This window comes from Pelodiscus sinensis, chromosome 3 (genome assembly GCF_052426305.1).
Source record: "Pelodiscus sinensis isolate ZL-2025 chromosome 3, ASM5242630v1, whole genome shotgun sequence".
Lineage (NCBI taxonomy): Eukaryota > Metazoa > Chordata > Testudines > Trionychidae > Pelodiscus > Pelodiscus sinensis.
The window spans coordinates 58,938,875-58,959,823 of record NC_143054.1 but is presented as its reverse complement, the minus strand read 5'-3'; the positions used below and the strand labels follow the sequence as shown (position 1 = coordinate 58,959,823).

The following is a 20,949-nucleotide window of genomic DNA, read 5'->3' as shown; positions in this document are numbered from 1 at the left end:
GCAGGTGTGAATCAATTATGTCTATTATATAATGTTGTGTTTTCTTAGAGTGAAGTTATAGTTTATCCAAAGGGAGATTAGAAGCAGGCATGAAATTGGTAAATGATACAGGACTTGTTATAGAAACTGTTTTACAAAGCTATGAAAAGAAATGTAATTGTATGTCTCCAAAGAAGAGGTTTGGGGCCATTTCAATAAAAACTACCATCTTGCTTTTAGAAAGTGAAAATCTAGGGTAGATTAGAAGCCTGCACCATTGAGTCATTTTTTAGTTTCCAAATAGTGAACTTTATGGGACAACATCCCAGTGTGTGTGTGTGTGTGCAGTAGAAATTTGCAGTAATGGTGCATGCCATATTCTGGAGGTATCATTCTAAATGACACACCAAAGAGATCTTGTTGGGGGAGATAAAAGGAAAAAGGGCTGATAGGGAGAATATACATCATTTAAAATTGATCAGAAATCTCAAGCTACATTAGGATTTTGATATTTGGCCTATTCTAATGGGAATAAAACCAAAAAAAATCTTTTATTTCTATAAGGCTCTGGTATTGCACACACGCTCCCTTGCCTCAACACTTTTAAAGTCTGTTCAATTATTGAGGGGCTTGAACTCTTGAGTGACTACATAGTCTTATATGTAAAATTTGCTATGACATTTCTCTAGCGGGCATGTCACTAAACACAATATGTCAGAGGCATTATAGCTAGAAAACCTGTCAGCTGAATCTGATCAAAAAGCAATAGGCCAAATCTGTCCAAACTTCTGGAATTAATTGAAGATATATCATAGACTTACAGTAGCTACATTATTTTTATGGGTGATAAAGCTCTTCCTTTAAGCATGTTAAAATAGGAATAGATAAACTTTTTGAGGAGGAAAAATATAACTTTGTACTAAAATTTTCTCACATTCCTTCAGTCTAAATGAATGTCTCTTGCATGTGAGGCAAACTAAGGTGATCCATGCATCCTTAATTCTGTTTTTTGGGTAACTTTTAAATGCTTGCTTTTGTAAACTTTTTAATAGAGGTGTTCTTTTTATTACAATTTTACATATAATGTTGATGATTGCCTTATGGATTTGATTTTTTTGGTTATTCAATGTGTAAGTAAAAATGTTCAAAGGGGTGTGATTTTTGGATCCCAAGTCTTATTTTCAAAAGGCGTAAATACTTTGATGTCTAAGCCTTGTTGAAAGTCAGTGGCCTTACTCATTTTTTAATGTAAAATTTGGATTCTTAATTCATGTATCATTTGTGTACACAGCGAGAAAAAATGTATGGCAATGACTTTCAGAGACTATGTCAACTGAGGGTTGTGCATCAGTGCAGCTATGGTGCTTCAGTGCAATCTCTGCCTATATCAACCGAGAGGGCTTCTCCCCTCAGCATAGATAATCCATCTCCTTGGGAAATGGTAACTAAATTGACAGAAGAATTCTTCCATGGACCTAGCGCTGATCTGTACCTGGGATTAGTTTGGTATAGCTGTGTCTCTTGAGTGTGGATTTTTCACACCCCTGAGAGAGATGTCTGTATTGAAATAAAGTTCTAGTGTAGCCTAGTCCTGAGTTTGACTCATGCAAAGATGCTGAAAATAAATGGGGCTTTCTAGATGTTTTTGTTCAGGCTAGAGCATGGGTTCTGACATATGGTGAAGAGTATTTTTTTTTAAATAGCTTTCAAAGTAAGGAAACCATTCTTGTTCTTGTTTAAAATAAATTATTTATTTTAAAAACCTAAAATAACTTTAGGGTTGAAGTGCTCGATGGTATAAGATCACCTTTTGATCAAGATTTGATCTAATATTTTAATCTTTATAATCTTGCAAAACTACTGAACATGCTTACCACGTAAAAAGATGAGTATGTTGGAACTTTCATTTTGGGCTCAAGTTAATAAAACTGATTTAGTTTCTCTTAACAAACATATCCAAAATGCATATCTTAATGATATTGTTTTTAAATAACAATGTATAAATACACATTTATACACAAGAAGCTGCTTAATTGGAACATAAGATGGATTTGAGTCCATCCTGATTTATGCAGCTGTTCCATTATTATTATTCATATAAATAAAACACCAGCATCATGCTAGTTGCACCAATTACACCAAGTTTATTTAAATGTTATTTTAGTGTCCTAATACAGACAACCACAAAAACAGAAAACTCAGTAATAATGAGGGATTTCAGCTATCTCCGTATTGACTGGGTACATGTCAGCACAGGATGAGATGCTGAGATAAAATTTGTAGAGACCATCAGTGACTGCTTGGAGCAGCTAGTCCTTGAATCCACAAGGAGAAAGGCAATTCTACAAATGGTGATACATAATCTATTGCTTAAATCAGCCTCTGTCATGCATGACTAAATGGTAGCTAACATAACACTAATTTTTTTAAAGAAGGCTTCAGAGTAGGGATGTGAAAGGTTAACTGGTTAACCATAAAGCACCACCCTTAACAGGTGATGTTTATTGGTTCCAGATAATCAGTGGTGGCTGGAGCAGCTCCCTGCTTGCTGTGGGTATGGGGTGCTCCAGCCCTTTGGGGTGTCTGTCACAGACATGGGCTGCTCTGGCATTCAGAGTAGGATCTGTCTGTGGTGGGTTTGGGTGCCCTGCAGGCAGGGGCTGCTCCAGCTAGGATAGAGTGGGCACCCCCTTCCACTCACCTTTAATTGGTTAACTAAGATCAAACAGGATTTTACATCCCTACTCCAGAGGTGACCTTTGTGGTTAAAGGCTGGTAAGTCTAACTTTAGTATTAGCAGAGCCGTCCCCGCCCATAGGATGGTTTGGGGCAGCTGCCCTGTTCTTTGGGGGTCCCCACAGCAGCTGCTTCAGTGTCCTATGGATGGAAGTTGCAGAGTCCAGGATGGCCTAGGGAATTAACCTGGGGGTCTTGACATGGGTCAGTAGCAGGGGTCACCACCCCCACCACAGCAGCCTGCTCTGCCCACTGCCATCTCCCAGCCCATGGTGCTTTGCTTCTCCTTGGCAGGAGGAAGCAGAATACCCTGAACCAAGGGAGCTCCGCTTCCCGCTGCTGTCGTGAAGTGGAGCACAGCAGTCTGGGAGAAGATGATGGGGTGGAGCAGTGCAGACTACCAGGTCACTCTGGCCCCTGTTGCTATAGTGAGCATGGGAGGGGATTACCCCTGCTTCTGCCCTGGGCCAGACCCCCCATTAAGGGTGATGCTTACCAGTTAACCATTCATATTCCTAGTTAACACACTATGAGGGCAATTTCTCTGCTTTTGGTATTCCCATCTCCATATCACGCTGTGAGTGATACACATCCACCCCGCCTTAATTAGCTTTATTAATACTGGCCCTGACATATAACAACAAAAAGTTACTTATATTCTGGATTCTGTAATTTCCACTCTAACTCATCTGGTGAAGTGGGTTTTACCCACAAAAGCTCATGGCCATCTCTAAGGTGCCACAGGACTGCTCAGTATTTTTACAGTTATAGAGTAACATGGCTACCCCTTTCAGACTGTGAATTTACTGTGTTAGTCTGCAAAACCTTAGTTTAAAATTGGCTTTAAAATATTTCATTTGTGTGTTGCTGAAAATTATAAAGTCACATCTCTATAAAATCATCATCTTCTGCCCCCCCCCCCCCTTAAACTGCCATTGGGCATTGGGGCATCAGTTTAATAGTACTGCATAGGGCCCCATAAATCCTGAGGATGTCCCTGAACAAGGCTTCTAGGCTACGTCTACACTGCAGGCTTCTTGCGCAAGAACTGTTTTGCGCAAGAGTTCTTGCGCAAGAGCATGTCCACACTGCTATGTGCTTTTGCGCAAGAGATGTGCTTTCGCGCACGAGCATCCATGGTGGTGTGGATTCTGTCTTGCGCAAGAAAGCTCTGATGGCCATTTTACCCGTAGTGGTTTCTTACGCAAGAAGCCCCTGTTGCCCATCCGCACTGCCTTCTTGCTCAAGAGCTCTTGTGCAAGAGGGATTATTCCTCGTGGGGAGAGGAATAACTCTTGTGCAAAAAGCCCTTTGTTCCAATGCCTTACTAGCGCAAGAAAGCATGTGCAGTGTAGACACTGTAAGATTTTGTGAAAGAACGGCCGTTCTTGCGCAAAAAGCCTGCAGTGTAGACGTAGCCTTAATCTACTCAGTGTGGTTGTAGTTGCTGGCACCTAGAACTAAAACAAAATTCATCAACAAGGTATATATAAAACCTTCTAATTTCCTAAATTGGACTTCTCAGTTTAACATTAATGTATCTTACACAATTGCAATGAGATTATCTTTAAAAATGTTTATATTTTCTTTTTAACCATATCCATCTCTAACCATAACCAAAATATATTTTGAGATCATCGTGTTAGTGAATGGACATAGCCATTATTGCTGGCTCAAAAAAAGATAGAAACTAGAGGCACCAAGGTAAATATACTTTTATATCAGCAAATTTGGAATTCAAGGGCTTGTTAACATGAGATCAGGACACATAGCACATCAAGCAGAGAGCAATTTGTATTTGAAACTTTAATTACATAAAAACAAGAGACTCCAGATGCAGCAGAAGTAAATGTTTTCCAAGTTCAGTCAAGGAAACAAAACACTCAGTCAGTACAATGAAACCAGCACTAACTGCCTCCTCCACCAACTTCCCCTCTCCCTTCAAATATATAGTTTTGCTCTGCAAAATAACTTTCTAAAAATAGATTTTGTGGGATTCCATGTTATTGTCTTCGTAATTTTCATATGAAATGTATTCAGTTTAGAAGATTTTTTTCCCCTACCTGCCAGCCTTGCAAATTCAGCTTTGGATCTGTAGGTCAGTAGTTGTGCTTTCTGTGCGTGTTACCCTAGTAATAAAGATCCTTATTTTGCAAAGTGATTTTCACAGATGGACTCCTGTGTTGGTCCCCATTGACTCTTATCCTATGGAGATCCATTCAGAGCAGCTTTCAGATTTGCGGTAGAAGATTTTGCTATTTTAATTATTGTCGTTTGTTACATCTGTGCAGCTCTGTAGTTTCAGTGTGGTAACACAAGTGTAATTTAGATCATAAATTTGAAGGCAGTAGAGTTGTGGACACACACAGTCCTCCAGTTGGGGAAGGAAACTCCAAAAATCTTCTGTTTATGTATTAATCAGGAAAAAAATCCAGTTTGCTGTCCCAGAACTATACATAACTTTGTAGGGCTAAACAGAGTAAAGCTTAGAAACATTTTAGTTTTTTCTACTGAAGTTCTCAGATATAACTGAAAACTTGCTGAGAGCAAACTGTTAAAGTTATGCAGAAATGACGACACCTCAAAGTGAAACCATGTTTTAGGGAAATAATTCTGTGCCATGCATAGTTTTTTCTCTGAAGCATTCAGCTTCTAAAAACCAGTTATTTTACTTGTTTCTTTAGCTATGGAAAAGAGTTTTCATTGTGCATAATAGTTAAACTCCAGTACAAAACCAAAAGAAAGTAGTAGGAGAAAATGAAAATATGTACTGTACTGCACTCTCTTCTATGTCTTTTAACCGTTGTAGAGTTAAAACAAGCAAATTTGTTATATTGTTTGTTTTCATTATATTGTCAAGTCTTCCAGAAATGATTGATAAATGTATTTGAGTCCTTAGTGTGCAGTAAAATTGCCCTAAATAATTAGCTGGTAAATTGGATAACATATTTTCTCTCATAATATCATTCATCTTCTACAATGATTGAATTAATTTCAAGAGGTTAACTTATTGTGCATTTGTATGTTCCTACATTTTTTTAAATTACAATTTATCATCTCGGAATCTCTAATGCAATTTGCAAAATATATAAATGCCCAAGAAAGTACATGATCTTGGCTTTGGGTTAACCAATTATAGTAAACATAGCTATCAAAAGGAAGGAATATCAGCAAGAAAATAATGTTAGGAAATGTTAACACTTTCAATTTGTATCCTACCATCAGTGGTTTCTTATACCATAGGTCTATACAATAATTAATTTTTCTCAGGGAGTGGAAGTACAGTGGAGCAACAGAAACGTTTGGACTTCCCTGGACCTGCTTTGCTAATATTGACATGAAAGGTGGCTACTGGACAAATTTTAGCTTCACCGTGCAATGATTTAGCTTCATAGTTCCATTAATATTAAAGGAAGCTGTATAGCTTCAGTGCTCTGAAACTAAAGCTTAGTATTTGTTAATGCCAGCTCAATTTCATCTTCATCTATTTGTATTACTGGCTCTTGAAGTTTTTTTAGCCTTGAGATAATGTAAAACTCTCTTGTATGCTATGTGTTTGGCAATTGGCAAGGAAATGGATAACTGTGGGTCAGTGTTGGCAGTTCACTGACACCAGGCTGCTGCTTTTCTACGGGTAGATTTAAAGCAGGCGATCTCAACCTGTTTAACATTGTGGGATACATATGTAGCTCACTGTTACGTGGGCAGCATCCACATAATATATATCTCCTGATGTTGCAGCGTCTCCAAACCCCTAATCATGATGTTGCCCTTTTCTGAACTTTTTCCAATACCAGTGTATCTTTTTTGAGATGAGGTGAGCACGTCTGCATAGGGATGTGAATGACGAGTCAACTGTCCGATAAGCCAATGCTTTCAGGCAGTTGACACGCTATTTGACTAGTCACTTCCCCCTCTTGAGGCAGCAGTGGTGGGGGAAGGATGCTTAAACTGGCAGCGCTGTCTGGAGCCTGGGGCCAGACCCCGGCCTCCACGTGGTGCTGCTGCTTTGAAATGCCACATGCAGCCGTGGGCTAGCTGGGAGTCCCCAGCTGGCCAAGGCTGCACATGCTGTTTCAAAGTGGCAGCGCTGCGTGGAGCCCGGGGTCTGCACCTTTGAAACGCCACATGCAGCCCAGGGTCCCCAGCTGACGCAGGCTACATGCGGTGCTGCCACTTTGAAACACTGCTTGCAGCCCGGGTCAGCTGGGGACTCCCCTGCTGACCCTGGGCTCCATGCGGCGCTGCCACTTTGAAACACTGCCTGGAGCCTGGCCCCACCCTCTCAGTGGCATTTCAAAGCGGCAGCGCTGCATGGAGTCTGGGATCAACTGGAGACGCTGAGCCGCCCCTACCTGAGCCCCCACTCGTCCCATGCTCCCTGCAGTGCTTTCGCCTTTCAGGTGTAGCAACACAGCCCTTTGAAGTTGCTTCCAAAGGCGGAGGCGCCACTATCAACTAATTGAATAGTCGAGACGAATTGCATAGACTTTTCGATTAGCCAATTAATTGAAATTTTACATGCCTAATCTGCACACAGTATTCGAGATGTGGCTATTTCATGGATTTATACAGAGGCAATAAGATATTTTTCTCTTATTCTCTATCACTTTTAAAATGATTCCTAACATTCTGTTTGCTTTTTTGGCTGTTGCTGCACATTGAGTGGATGTTTTCAGAGAACTATCCCCAATGACATCAAAATCTCTTTCTTGAATCGTAATAGGTAATTTAGTTCCCATCATTTTATATGTGTAGTTGGGATTATGCATTCCAATATGCATTACTTAGAATTTATCAGCATTAAAATTTATCTGTCATTTTGTGGCCCAGTCACCTAGTCTTGAGAGATCCGTTAGAAGCTCTTCACTTTGGACTTAACTCTCTGGAGAAGCAATATAGGTTGGACCTCCCTGGCCCGGCACCCTCGGGACCTGACCAGTCCTGGATCAGGTATTTTGTAGGACCAGGGGAAGTCATTTCTGGCTCCCCTGACACGAGCCCCCTCCCACCCTGGCCCAATTGCTGGCCTCCCAGCAGTCTCTCCCTGCCCTGTCAGCCCCTGCTGCAGTGCTCAACAGCCCCGCCACCTCTGCTCGCACTGCGTTCTTGCTACAGTACCCAACTCCTGCTGCCATGCCAGGCAGCCTCGCTGTCTTTGTGTGCCTGGTTCCCGCTATCCTATTGAGCAACCCCATTATCATGTGTGGGTCTCCCGCTGCCCTGCTGGGAAGCCCCGCTATGACAAGTATGAATTCTTATCCAAAGAATGTTGTAGGTGCTGTTGCCATTTAATAGCACATAATTATTTAAATAATAGATTTGAATAATTTAAAAATTAATATTAACCATCTTTTGCGTTCACACATTTTAGCTACTTTCTTAGAGTGATTGATTCTCATTGATTGGTGCCCATTAAAATATGTTGATTTGTAGCTATTAGGACTGTTAGGGAGCATATCATCTGATAATCATGTAGCCGACAAAAATTTTGTTGGTTACATATTTAACCTCTGTGGCTCTGCATTGAAAGGAGCTTGGAGCACAGTCAAGCTGGCTCAGTCCCAGCTCATGCCAGGTCCCAGTAGCTACTCCTGCTGTGGCTATGCATTTAAAGCATTTTGGGAGCTGGGGGCAGTTGCTGAGAGCCACTGTGAGCCAAGACTGAGCCAGAGTGCCTGCCTGCTGGCTCCCAAAATAATGTATGATCCAATATCCATTCTGCAACCATGAGGTTAGAACTTAGTATTGGGATAAAATGTGCATTTAAAATTAACTAAAATATTTTTCTTCTGAAAATAAGCCATACTTGTTTACACGGTTACTTTAAAACTACCAAAGTGAATTTGATTACTCACATTGTCTGCATGCCACTTTTATGTTTCATTTCATACTGTATGTGATAAGATTTGTGGTATTGTTCACTGATTTAAGGTCACGTGAAAAATAAGATAATTAGCCTCACTGTGGATTATAGCCTATCAGTAAATGAGATACATAACTCACTGAACAAAAACTTACTGTAACTCTCTTGTTATTTGATAGGAATAAAAGACAGAGAAGAACATCAAACCTGGTACTTGAAAATATCGAAGTTGGCACTGGCTTTAGCGATTATTCACTCTAAACCTCTAGAAAAAAGCAGCAAAGAATACACAGAACATCTTGCCAAAATTATTTCTGGACAGGATTTTAATTGGAGATCAAAAGTTGAAGCATTAGAAGCTGAAGTCCTTAGGTTACGTCAGGAACTTCTTTTGAACAAGATCTGTCCAAGATTCTGCTTGGAAAACAGTAAGTCTCTGAAGTAATTTTTAAATAACATCCATATGTACTTTACTAACATTTGAAAAAAATCAGAACATTCTTGCTTAGCAATAGCATCTGGGTAAAGGAATTTTAATTGTGAGGAGTTGTTTTTTTCAAAATATTTACAGGGAGGAAAACTACTTTGTTAAAACAGGTGTGTCAAGTTTTTACATGAATTTACACAGAATTAATAAAAAGAACTTTATTCACAGTACAGATTGAACCTCTCTAGTCTGGCATCCATGGGGCCGAACCAGAGAATTTGCTAGACAATGGGAAGTCAATATTGTCTAGCAGCATTACCAACACGTGCACTGCTTACTGGGATGTTAAAAGACATTTGGGGTAAACTAGAGCTAGATAAAAGCACAGAACACTGAGAACAAAGATTGGTGGCTGTAAACAAATGGTATGGGACCATGGGAAATGATCAGTCTCAATTCTAGCAGTTTCTGGACTATTTTCTTTTTTGTACATCTCTGCTTCCCTTCTTTGTATATTCCCACCTTCCTTTCTCCATCCCATCCCATCCCATCCCATCCCATCCCATCCCATCCCATGAACATTATTCTGTTTTAAGCAGTAGAATCATAGAATACTAGAACTGGAAGGGACCTTGAGAGATCATCAAGTCCAGTCCCCTGCCCTCATGGCAGAACCAAACACAGTCTATACCATCCCTAATAGATGTCTGTCTAACCTGCTCTTAAATATCTCCAATGATAGAGATTCTACAGTCTCCCTAGGCAATTTATTCCAATGTTTAACAGTGACAGGAAGTTTTTCCTAATGTCCAACCTAAACCTCCCTTGCTGCAGTTTAAGCCCATTGGTTCTTGTCCTGTCATCAAAGGCCAAGGGAAACAATCCTCTCCTCCCCCGTGACACCTTTTTAGATACCTGAAAACTGCTATCATGTCCCTTTCAGTCTTCTCTTTTCCATACTAAACAAGCCCAATTCCTTTAGCCTCACCTCATAGCTCATGTTTTCTAGACCTTTAATAATTTTTGTTTCTCTTTGGACTAGGGATGTTAAAATGTGGTTAATTGACTAGTTGAGTAGTCGATGGAATTTCCATTGACTACTCAACTAGTTGATAAGAACTTCCGCGTTCCTCCTTTGAAATGTACAAGAGCCCCCACTGGGGCCAGTGGGAAGTCCCGCTGACTCTGGGCTCAATGCAGTTCCTGCTTTGAAATGTACAAGAGTCTCCAGCATGGTCTCTGTCAGACGATGATCAGGGCAGTGTGTGTGTGTTATACACCCGAGTCTTCAACTGCTAGGTCATGAGGTCCTGTCGCAGCGGGCGGCCTTAGGGGAGGCCGACGGGTGCCCCAAGAAGTTTTACGTACGTGTGTTCGACCACTAGGACTGGGGTCCCTTCGCGGTGGGCAGCCAACAGGCTGAAAGACGCCCCAAAGTTTTCAGGGAGAGCTTATTACATCCGTGTCTTTAGCTGCAAGAACAGAAGTCCCGTCGCAGCAGGCAGCCTAGGGAAGGCTGACGGATGCCCCTACGGATCTGTCCCCTGGAGGCGACACGATCCAAATGCCCAGCTCTGCCTGTGTCTGCTCCCTATGACCGGCTGGAGTTCTTTAAATCGTGCTTGGTTCTGTTACAGCAACTGAAGGAGTCAGGTTAAAGCTTAAACAGTTACAGGTTTATTAAAGAAGCTTATAAATTATATGGTTACAATGGCTATTGCTCTATTTCTTAACTACTAGCAAATATAGATTTTAAAAAATGGTTACAAAGGAAATAAAGATAGAAAATAGAAATAATGGTACCAAGTGACAGCTTAACCTTTAAAGAGCTCTAAGTCTATGTGTACACTTAAGACAAAGGACACATCCAGGTACAATTTTTACCCCCTTCTGTGCCTCTCAACTCCAGCGTATCAGGCCAGGGCCGGTCCCTCATTTCCTAGGAAAGACGAATACGAGGTGGGCGTCCCCGTGAAACCTCGGGAGGCCAATCACCTAACCTGACCAGCAGATAGATGGTAGATTGACACTCAGAGTAAGTGTGCTGCTGGACCCATCTTTATACCCATAGGGGCCCATATCCTCTTTCTTATCTAAGATGCCAAATTGTGTTGGTCCGTCATTGTGACGCCAGTTCTTACAAGGGAGTTTCAAGTTAATTTACACTTGCAAAAGAGAGAACTAAATTGTGAGTACTGGGCATTCTTTACTGGGCAGGAGATTCCTCCCCCTGCAGACGTCTGTGTGTTCGTCAAGGCAGTTCTTGCAGCCTCGAGATCAACAATTGGCGTATCTCTGTTTACAGCCTTCCAGGGTCACTGTGAGCTAGCATAGCTGGGCCTCCTGTCAAGGCTTCAAAGACTATGCTGATTTTGCTGCTCTGTGTGTGCCCTGTATGCTCCAGGCAAACAAGATGGATGTTACAGATGGGGGTTCCTGTATGGCTACAGTCTCTTGTGCATTTCCAAGCCATGGAGCTCAAGATTAGTGGGGGATTCCTCAGCTGACCCTGGTTTCACACGGCATTTCAGTGGAACCCAGGATCAGGTAGGGGAGTCCCTAGCAGAACCTGGGCTCCACAGCCCTTTGGCATTTAAAGGGGCAGCGCTGCTGTGTGGCGGTGTTGGCTGCCCCTTGAAACTCTGCCTTGGGGTTTCAAAGTGGCAGCGCCACACAGCTGGACCCTGGCTCAGCTGTGCAGCGCTGTGCTTTGAAGTACCTCTTCCCCCTATTTTTGCTGCCTCTATATTATATTATATGTTGCCTCTATTATATTATAGAGGCAGCAAGGGGGTAGGGAATCAACTAGTTAACATACTATCTGATAGTCGACTAGTCTTTAACATCCCTACTGTGGAGCTTCTCCAGTTTCTCCACATCTTTCTTGAAATGTGGTGCCCAGAACTGGACACAATACTCCAATTGATGCCTAATCAGCATAGAGTAGAGCGGAAGAATGACAACATTCCTATTAATGCATCCCAGAGTTACATTTGCTTTTCTTGCAAGAGTGTCAAACAGTTGAATCATATTTAGTTTGTGGTCCACTCTGACCCCTATCTCCCTTTCTGCCGTACTCCTTCCTAGACAGTCACTTCCCATTCTCTAGGTATGAAATGGATTGTTCCTTCCCAAGTGGAGTACTTTGCATTTGTCCTTATTAAACTTCAACCTATTTACCTCAGTATTTCAGTCAAAGGAACGTTCATGCTCTTCTTGTCACTGATGATCAATGGTTAACTTATTATTCTAAAGAGTGAAAGATATGAATACAGGAAGTTCATAATCAGGATAACATGCTCCGTTGTATTGTCTACAAAGGATATTGTACTTGGGATGTGGGGTCTTTAGAAGATGTCAAGCAACTGGAAATGAAACCAGTTCACCTGGAACTTCTGCATCTCAGGCTTTGTATTTTGCATTCTTCTCCTTGACTCTTGGGTCAGTACTGCAGAAGAGTCTTACCTTCTGAATCAACCAGTGGCTGGGAGTGAAGCTTTGCTCAGAGAGACCCTGTTAATCCTGAGGTAGGTAGAAAAGAGCTGGTATGTCCTGGGGAACGGAGTCTCTATGAACAGATACTCAATTTTTCAGTTCTAGTATAGTCACAATGAAAGTTGTTCACGTGCCTTACCTTGATGACAGTAGCCAAGTTAACCCTCATTTTGTCATTACACGGGCAACCTTATATCTGAGGGACTATACTTCTACAGCAGTCTCAGTAGACCAGACATCCAGTTCCAGACATCCAACTCTGATATCAATACACAAACAGAAATATCAAATTGCATCAACTAGTATAGAAGATTCTGGAGTCTCTCTTCAGTGTGTTGTGCAAGTGGAGGGTCCCCTTTTTGTATGCTAGCTATGAATTGTCTGATTTTGTTGAGTTTAGTCAGAAAAGGTAATTTGTCACAGTATCTAAAAAGTCAAATTCTAGCACTTACTGCTACCAGAGGATCTATGGATGGCTTCTCTGTGGGGTTTCATGCCTCATTAAAGTGTTTCTAAAAGCTATCAAACCCTGTATACATTCCATGAAATTGTTTCACTTTGGAAATTCAGTCTAATATTCAAAACACTGTACCACTGTTCAATGGCTACTATTTCTTTAGAATTGCTTTAATTCAAAGTAGCAGTTTTAGTTGTGATTACCTCAGCCAGGCAAGAAATGAGCTAGCTGCCATTGTAATTTTCCCTTCATTACCTTTTATCCTAACAGTGTTGTCCTGAGAACTGTGCCAAGCTTCATTTTGTGGAAAAATTCAGCTTTCATATTAATAGGGTTTTTTTGTCTGTCTTCTGCTCAAACTTGAAATATGATAGACAGGAATTCTGGCAATTTTCCAGGATAAAAAAGACACAAAACATTCAGGTCAGCTGAGGGTCTCTCTTTGGTTTGGAGAAGCACAAAAGATAAAATGGATACATTAAGTTATCCTCTGAGGCAGGTTCCCTTACTTCTCATTAATAAAAGCTCATCAAATCAAGGATCATGTTGCTTCTTGGCAAGAAAGTGAGTCAGTCTCTATAGAAGCGATTTGAAAAGCTCGCACCTGGTATTCGAGCTTAGGAAGGCATTGCTAATCTTGAAATGGACAGAAAATTGCAGATTGGCTCCAATCGTTCCAGCATACATCTGGTGAATGGAGTATTAGAGGATAGATGTTCTTATATTTGCTGATGCAGCTTTAGGTTAATTCATTTGAAGGACTGAAATTTAGTTAGCCAATATGTATTTTTGCAAAAGCCATCCAGGGGTAGATTTCTCTCCACCCACATCTTCTAATTTGGCTCGTCTTACCATTCAGAGTCAATTGATTTGAATTACTAGAAATATTTTCTGTAGCAAAAAGAACTTTTTCCTACTTGTGAAACTAGTTTGTTCTTTTTGTTAAGGATCAGAAATCCATTACAAGTTGTGATGATGCAGTTGGGGTTCCCCCGTTCCTGCACCCACGTAGCAGTAAGAACAGATTCCGCCAGTCGTAGAATAGAGTGGGGTTTATTATTTCTTCAGGATACAGCACAGCACATATGTGATATGGTTACAGGGCCCAGGGCTAGGATGCCTCAGACCCTAGGGTTTGGGGTCCATCGCCTCTAGGCCCCACCAGCCTTTTCTTTCCATGTTTCCCACACAGCAACTGACCCTTCCTCCCAGCCCTGCCCCCCAGCCAGGTGCTGGTCTCCACTTTCCTTCCTTTGTCTCTCTCCCTGGAAGGCTGAGCCTAGGTGTCTGGGTTAATACACATTTGGGAGAGTCAGTGAGAATCTCACATCACAGTGCACGGGGACCCTGGGTTACAGAGCAGACAGCACCCCCATTACACCACACAAGTCTCTGGTCTGCTTTCAATTTGGGGCCAGAACCAGACCCATCAGTCATTGGCAGTGGCGCAATACCCTGCTTTCTGAACTTCTCTCTAGTTTTCTCTGCCTGCCCCGAGGTGGGTGACTCAGTCAGACCTCTGTGTTGCAACACATTTCTCAGGACAATTCCAAACATCATTTCAAAATGTTAAACAAATTCTTTTTTTCAATAATACGTCCGTATGATTCCCAGCCGCATCCCAGGACTGCATTTGATTTGGGGGGAGATTTATCCCTCCAGCTCTACTTCCTATCCTGAGGCATTTGTTCCATCTGGTGTTCCGGCAGGCCTCAGGCAGAGAGCTGGAGTGAGAAAAGCTACAGGCAAAAGTACAGGTCTGTGTCTCCTGATTCCCCATCCTACTGAGCATCTTGTATGGGAGCTCGGACAGGTGTGTGGCCAGGAGGCTGTTTCCCTTCATAGCACAGGCTGGATGAGATTGCCTCTGCCCCGCTTCTCTGAGCAAGAAATGAAACAGGTAGGACTAGGGGAAAAACAGACTTTGGGACAACCAGCCCATGCTCCCCCCATTTCCGTGAGGGGAGTGAAATCAGGTGGACAGGGTTTCAGAGGGAGAGCTTTTTGTTTTTAAGGTTTATTGCACAATTTTAGATACCCTACATCCCCTGCCTGGTTTCACTCTAGAATTATGGTGGAAGTAATATTGGCTTAAGGGAAGAAAACAACGAGTAGTCCTGTAGCACTTTAGAGACTAAACATAAATATAATCATGAACATTGGTGGGTAAAACCCACTTGATCAGATTAATTGGAGTGGAAATAACAGAAACCAAGAGAAATATGGAACAGCAGAAGGAGTACCTGTCCATTGTAGCACTCATGTTAATGAGGCTAATTAAGTGAGCTGGATGTATCCCATGCATAGATTTTGATGTGTAAATACAGGTGTTAAAGCAGGAGAAATTGGCTTTGTAGTGTGCCAACCAGTTAATGTCTTTGTTCAAGCCCATTGTAACAGTATCAAATGTGTAGATGAATTGCAGGTCTGCAGACCCTCTGTGTAATTGGTTAGTGAAATTTCTTTGTAGAGAATGGCTACTTTAAAATCCATGACTGAGTGACCAAGTAGATTAAAAAGTTCCCCTACAGGTTTATGTGTGTTACTGTTTCTGATGTCTGACTTGTGTCCATTGTGTCTGACAATGTCCGTAGCAGCATTGTCAAGCTATAGAAGAATCTGTCCTTTCTCAGGGACTCTCTGCTCAGCCACCACCACAAATATGATTCAGTTCTGTGGAGATCTAGATGCCTATTTTCGCCACCTCTGTCAAAAGGAATATTTCCAACACACCAATAAACAACACACTGGAGCCTCAGGATCTCCCCTGCCAACACTACAAGAAGAAGCCCTCTAGGTGGACCCCTCCTAATGGTTGTAACGAGAGTCTAGACTTCTACATCGATTGCTTCCGCAAACATGCACGTGCTGACATTGTCAACAAATAACATGTTACATATAACCTCACCTATGCAGAATGCAATGCTATACATATCCTCAAAAACAATTCTAACATTATAATCAAAGAGGCTGACAAAGGGGGTGCTGAAGTCCACCATGAACAGAACGGATTATGAACAGGAGGCTGCCAGACAACTCACCACCACCAGATTCTACAGGTTTCTCTCCAGATCTCACTAAATACCAAAAAAACCGAACCTACCTGCCCACGTAACTCCCTACTATAACTCAGGACCAAATCTACATAAACACCCCCCCAAATCCCCGACCAGGAGTTTTCTATCTGCTACTCAAGAGCCACAAACCTGGAAATCCCTGACGTCCCATCATCTTAGGCATTGGCACACTTACAGAAGAATTATCCAGTTATATTGACTCTCTCCTATGCTATCAGCACTTCTAGCTGTCTTCGAGATACCACCAACTTCCTGAGGAAACTACAGAATGTCAGTAATCTTCCTGAAAAGACCATCCTGGCCACCATGGATGTAGAAGCTCTTGACACCAATGTTCCACACGATGGATTACTGGCTGTCAGGAACACTATCCCTGATTATGCCACTGCACATCTGGTTACTGAGCTCTGTGACTTTGTCCTCACCCACAACTGTTGCCAGTTTGGGGACAATTTATATCTTCATGTCAGCAGCACAGCTAGGCGCACCCGCATGGCCCCACAATATGCCAACATCTTTATGGCTGACTTAAAACAACATTTCCTCAGCTCTTGTCCCTTAGTACTATCACTCTGCTAACACTACATTGTTGACATCTTTATCACAAGGCCGTTCTCCATTGGAAGGAGACCGTTGAAGAATTCCACAGGGATTTCAACAACTTCTACCCCACCTGGGCCAATCTAAACAAAAGAGCCACTTCCATGACACTACAGTACAATTAAATGATGGCCACATTTCCACCACCTTATCCCAGAAACCCACTGACCATTACATTTACCTGCATGCCTCTAGCTTCCATCACAGTGGAGCAGCACTGTCACATGTACACAGGGAATGGAGATAGGGAGTTCAAAATTCAAACCGGAGCAAAATGCCCATAATATTATCCTTTATTTAAAATAAAAACCCACCATCATTTTGTTGGGGCTAAAACTCAAGAATTTAGCTCTGAGTTTTGGTCTCTTGCGGTTGGCAGTGCTTTGAATACTGTTAGGTGCAAAGTCTTATCTCAGAAAAATGTTAACAGATGATGATGGCAATTTTGGAAAATAAGCGGTGTCACAGAAACACAAAGCCAATTCTTATTTAAGCCTATTGGGAATTCTGATCTCATATCCAGCCTTGGTTCAGAAATTCAAAATTCATATGGTGGTTCATTAATTGCAGGATACCTATCCAGTAAAATTAACTATCTCATCTATTGGGGAAGATTTAACTCCACAATTGCTTCCACAGCTGGCAAATGCATGGAACGAGATGTATGTTTGTTGCTTTGTTTGGAAAAGATGTTTGTAATTTAAGAGAGCTCTCTAACTGATGATCTGATGAAGTGGGGTTTGCCTATAAAAGCTCATGATACTATATACTTTTGTTAGTCTCTAAGGTGCCACAGGATTACTAATTGTTTTTAAAGTTACCAATTAACATGGCCACCCCTCTGAGATTTCCTAATTTAGTTCAGGGAATGGGTACCAGAAGGAGACAGCACAGGAACTGTCAGCTGAGACACAAAGATTCACTGAAATTATGATGTGTTGAATCACAGAAATTCCCTTGGGGTTGTCCCCCAGTGTGCTGATGATGCCACTGATGCCCACCTTCGTGCTCTCTGGTGTTCCCCAAAACCCTATCTTACTGGGCCAGAAGCTCTGGACTCTCCCAGCAAAGGTCTTTTGGACCCCAAAAGAGAAGTAAAAAATAGAGCCTATGCAGCTAGTTATTGCAAATTCAGTATTTAATTACCATGTTAAACCAATGACATATGAATTTGAATTTCTCTAGGAGAGCTTTATTGTGAGTACTTAAAAGTATCTGAGCAAAAAGGTCTAGTCTCTGTCATAAAATGATCTCATCGTGTTTATGGAAAGGATTTTTTCTATAAATTCCAGCATTTAAATATTTCCATAGGACGTTGATCTTACTCTAACTTTTCAAGGACAAAGAACATGGATTTAGAACCTCATTCTGCTCTTCTCATCACTACACATATTGGACCTCTGCAGGAGCCATTGTTACATTTGTTCTTCATTAGAGTAGATCTCATGATAGCTACTATCTCTGTTCAGCTGAGGCTTTGTATTTAAATTGGGAAGCTTTCTTTAATGACATGCTGTATAGTAGTTCAATTCAGGCCAATAGCTTTCACAGCTGTCATAACATTCATTCTGTAACTCAGTTAAACACATACAGGTTGAAACTCTCTTAACCAGGATTCTGTAGTCCAGCAACATCTGTGGTCCTGATGTGTGACGGGGAAGCGGGACCAGAAGGCAGGAGCCCCGCTCCCCACACTAGAGCCAGGCTGCGCCCCTGCGTTGCAAAAAGCAGGCTGCTCTGCCAAGCCTGCTCAGCAGCTGTGGGCGCGTCCTGACCCGGGTGCTCCGGGCAGGGGTGAGGGGCGCATGCGCCGACATCCGAGAGAGGGGCGGCTCGGCTGAGCTTGCTAGGGAGCTGTGGGGGGCGCAGGCGCAGTGGATACTGGCTTGGACAACCCAGGCAGGGACCAGGAGCGCATGTGCCGGCGTCCTGAAGAGAGAGCGCCAGATTTAAAAGGAGGACAAACCCCAGTGAGAGGGAGAGGAGTGGAGCTGAGCAGGAGGCAATGGGGGAGAGACTGGAGGAGGAACCTGGACCAGAATAGGGATCACAGAGAGGGAAGAAAGCAGCCCAGGACAGGGCAGGACAGAGCCCGCGGACCGGTGAGTTTTTGGGACGGACTCCCCCACCAGTCAAACAGGCATCATCCGAACCTCCTCTTAGGGTCCTGGGCTGAGACCTGGAGAGAGGGCGGGCCCAGGTCTCCCTTCCCTCTCAGAAACCCGGCCCTTCTTGGGTCCTAGCATAAAAAACCCAGATCCTGGCCGTAACCCAGACCATTAACTAATCCGCAAACTGAGGCACTATCTGTGGACCATAGTGCACTATAACATGACGTTCCAGGACCAAAGAGTCCCAGTGAAGAGCAACCACCTGGGAGCCCTGCAGGCTGACAGGGCAGCAGGAGACCGATGTGTGGCAGTGGGGCTTCCTGACCGGGCAGTGCGAGTCCCACGCATGGTAGTGGGGCTGCTCAGTAGGGCAGCGGGAACCAGGTACACAGATGCAGTGAGGCTGCCCAGCATGGCAGCAGGATTTGGGTGTACTGCAGCAGAGGCTGACAGGGTGGGGCGGCCCAGTGAGAGGGGAGAGCTGGCTGGGAGGCCAGTGATTGGGCCAGGGTGGATGGGGGCTGGTGTCAGGGGACCAGAAATGACCTCCCCTGATCTTGCAAAATTTCTGATCCAGGACTGGTCAGGTCCTGAGGGTGCCAGGCTAGGGATGGCCAGCCTGTGCTGCTTCTCCAGTTAATCATGAAATTACAGCCATTAGGAGCAGTGACAGTCTCTAGGAAAAGTAGTTATGCTTCTGATATGAAGATCTGTTGGAAGCCCATTAACTCACCAAATTCTGCACATTAGTTATTCAATCTTAGCCAATGTTATTTCCTTTCTTTTGGAAGAATTCTTCTTTATATCTGAATGCCTGTGGGCTCGTCTAGACTACATCCCTCTTTCAAAAGAGGGATGTATATGAGCCCGTTCAAAAGAGCAAATGAAGTAGGGATTTAAATATCCCACACTTCATTTGCATAATCACATCCCAGTGGTCTTTTAAAAAAGAGTATTCCTTTTCGGGTAACAGTCTAGATGCGGTTCTTTTGAAACCCCTTTTTCGAAAGATCCCTGTACTCCTGGGAAAATGAGGAGTACAGGATCTTTTGAAAAAGGGGTTCTGCATGCCTGATTTAGGTTCTTTTCCCTGAGTGTGTTCTAAATGGGGAATCTGTGATATTGCCATTTTTTAAAATCACAGTGCTGTGGGGTTTTTATACTATTTAAAACAGAGATGGGGAACTGTTTTTGGGTTGAGTGCCATTGACCCATAGAAAAATCAGTTGGGGTTGGCGGGGGCTGCACACAAGCGAGAAGCACCCGACTAAGAAGGTGAAAGACACTCCCCACATTCCCCTTGCATACCAGAGCCTCGGGGGGTCTCTGGTAGTAGATTTTATGTTCCAGCCCTGCAGGGGGAACTGTGGGAGTGGAACATCAACATGGGCTCCCCAGTGTTGTAGGGGGAGCTCTGAGCCTTGGGGACCAGATCCAGGCAAGGTGGGGGGGGGGGGTGCATCTGGCTCCTGGGCCTTAGGTTCCCCACCCCTGATTTAAAATATCTGAGAGATAGCTGTTAGTTTGTAACCTTAAAAACAATAAGCAGACTGATCGTTTTTTATTTAAAACATGTTAATACATTATAGAATGATATGCTAATGTAAATTAGTAGTAATAATGATACATTTTCTAGCAATAGACAAAGCCCAAGAATTTGTTTTTTAATAGCACCCTGCATAGACCCTACTTGTGAGCTGTCTTCCATTGCATAGTGCAGAAGAGCAATCTGCATGTGTTTTCCCATTCAGGAGATATTGTCATCTGCATTTGAGTGACAAAGTAAAGAGAACTCTTTGGGTACGTCTAGACTACACACTTCTTTGTAAACCAGCTTTTTTGAAAAAATCTTTTGAAAAAGTTTGAATCTTTCGAAAAAACTTCTTTCCAAAGAGATTGTCTAGACAGTCACAACTTTTTCGAAAAAGCAATCAGAGGCAATCTGGATGCTCTCTTTCAAAAAAGCCCCGTTTGTGGTCAAGAACACCTTTTTTGAAAGGGCTCTTTTGAAAAAAGGTGTTCTTCCTCGTAAAATGAGGTTTTCCGCTGTTGAAAAACCCGCCGAGTTCTTTTGATTTAATTTAAAAAGAACACAGTGGCAGTCTAGACGCAGGTGAAGTTTTTTTCGAAAAAAGGCCACTTTTAAAACAAAACAAAAAAACCCTGTAGTCTAGACGTAGCCTTTTAGGGATATTTTACCA

General features: G+C 42.6%; 1 protein-coding gene across 1 annotated transcript in view; it reads left to right on the top strand.

The window, feature by feature from the left end:
• The window catches only part of MEI4 (meiotic double-stranded break formation protein 4), a 113,633-nt gene that overhangs the window by 5,899 nt on the left and 86,785 nt on the right, over window positions 1-20,949 (top strand). The window contains exon 2 of the mRNA XM_075923791.2: window positions 8,761-9,009. Coding sequence (XP_075779906.1) covers window positions 8,761-9,009 — 249 coding nt within the window. The remainder of the gene's footprint in view (window positions 1-8,760; window positions 9,010-20,949) is intronic.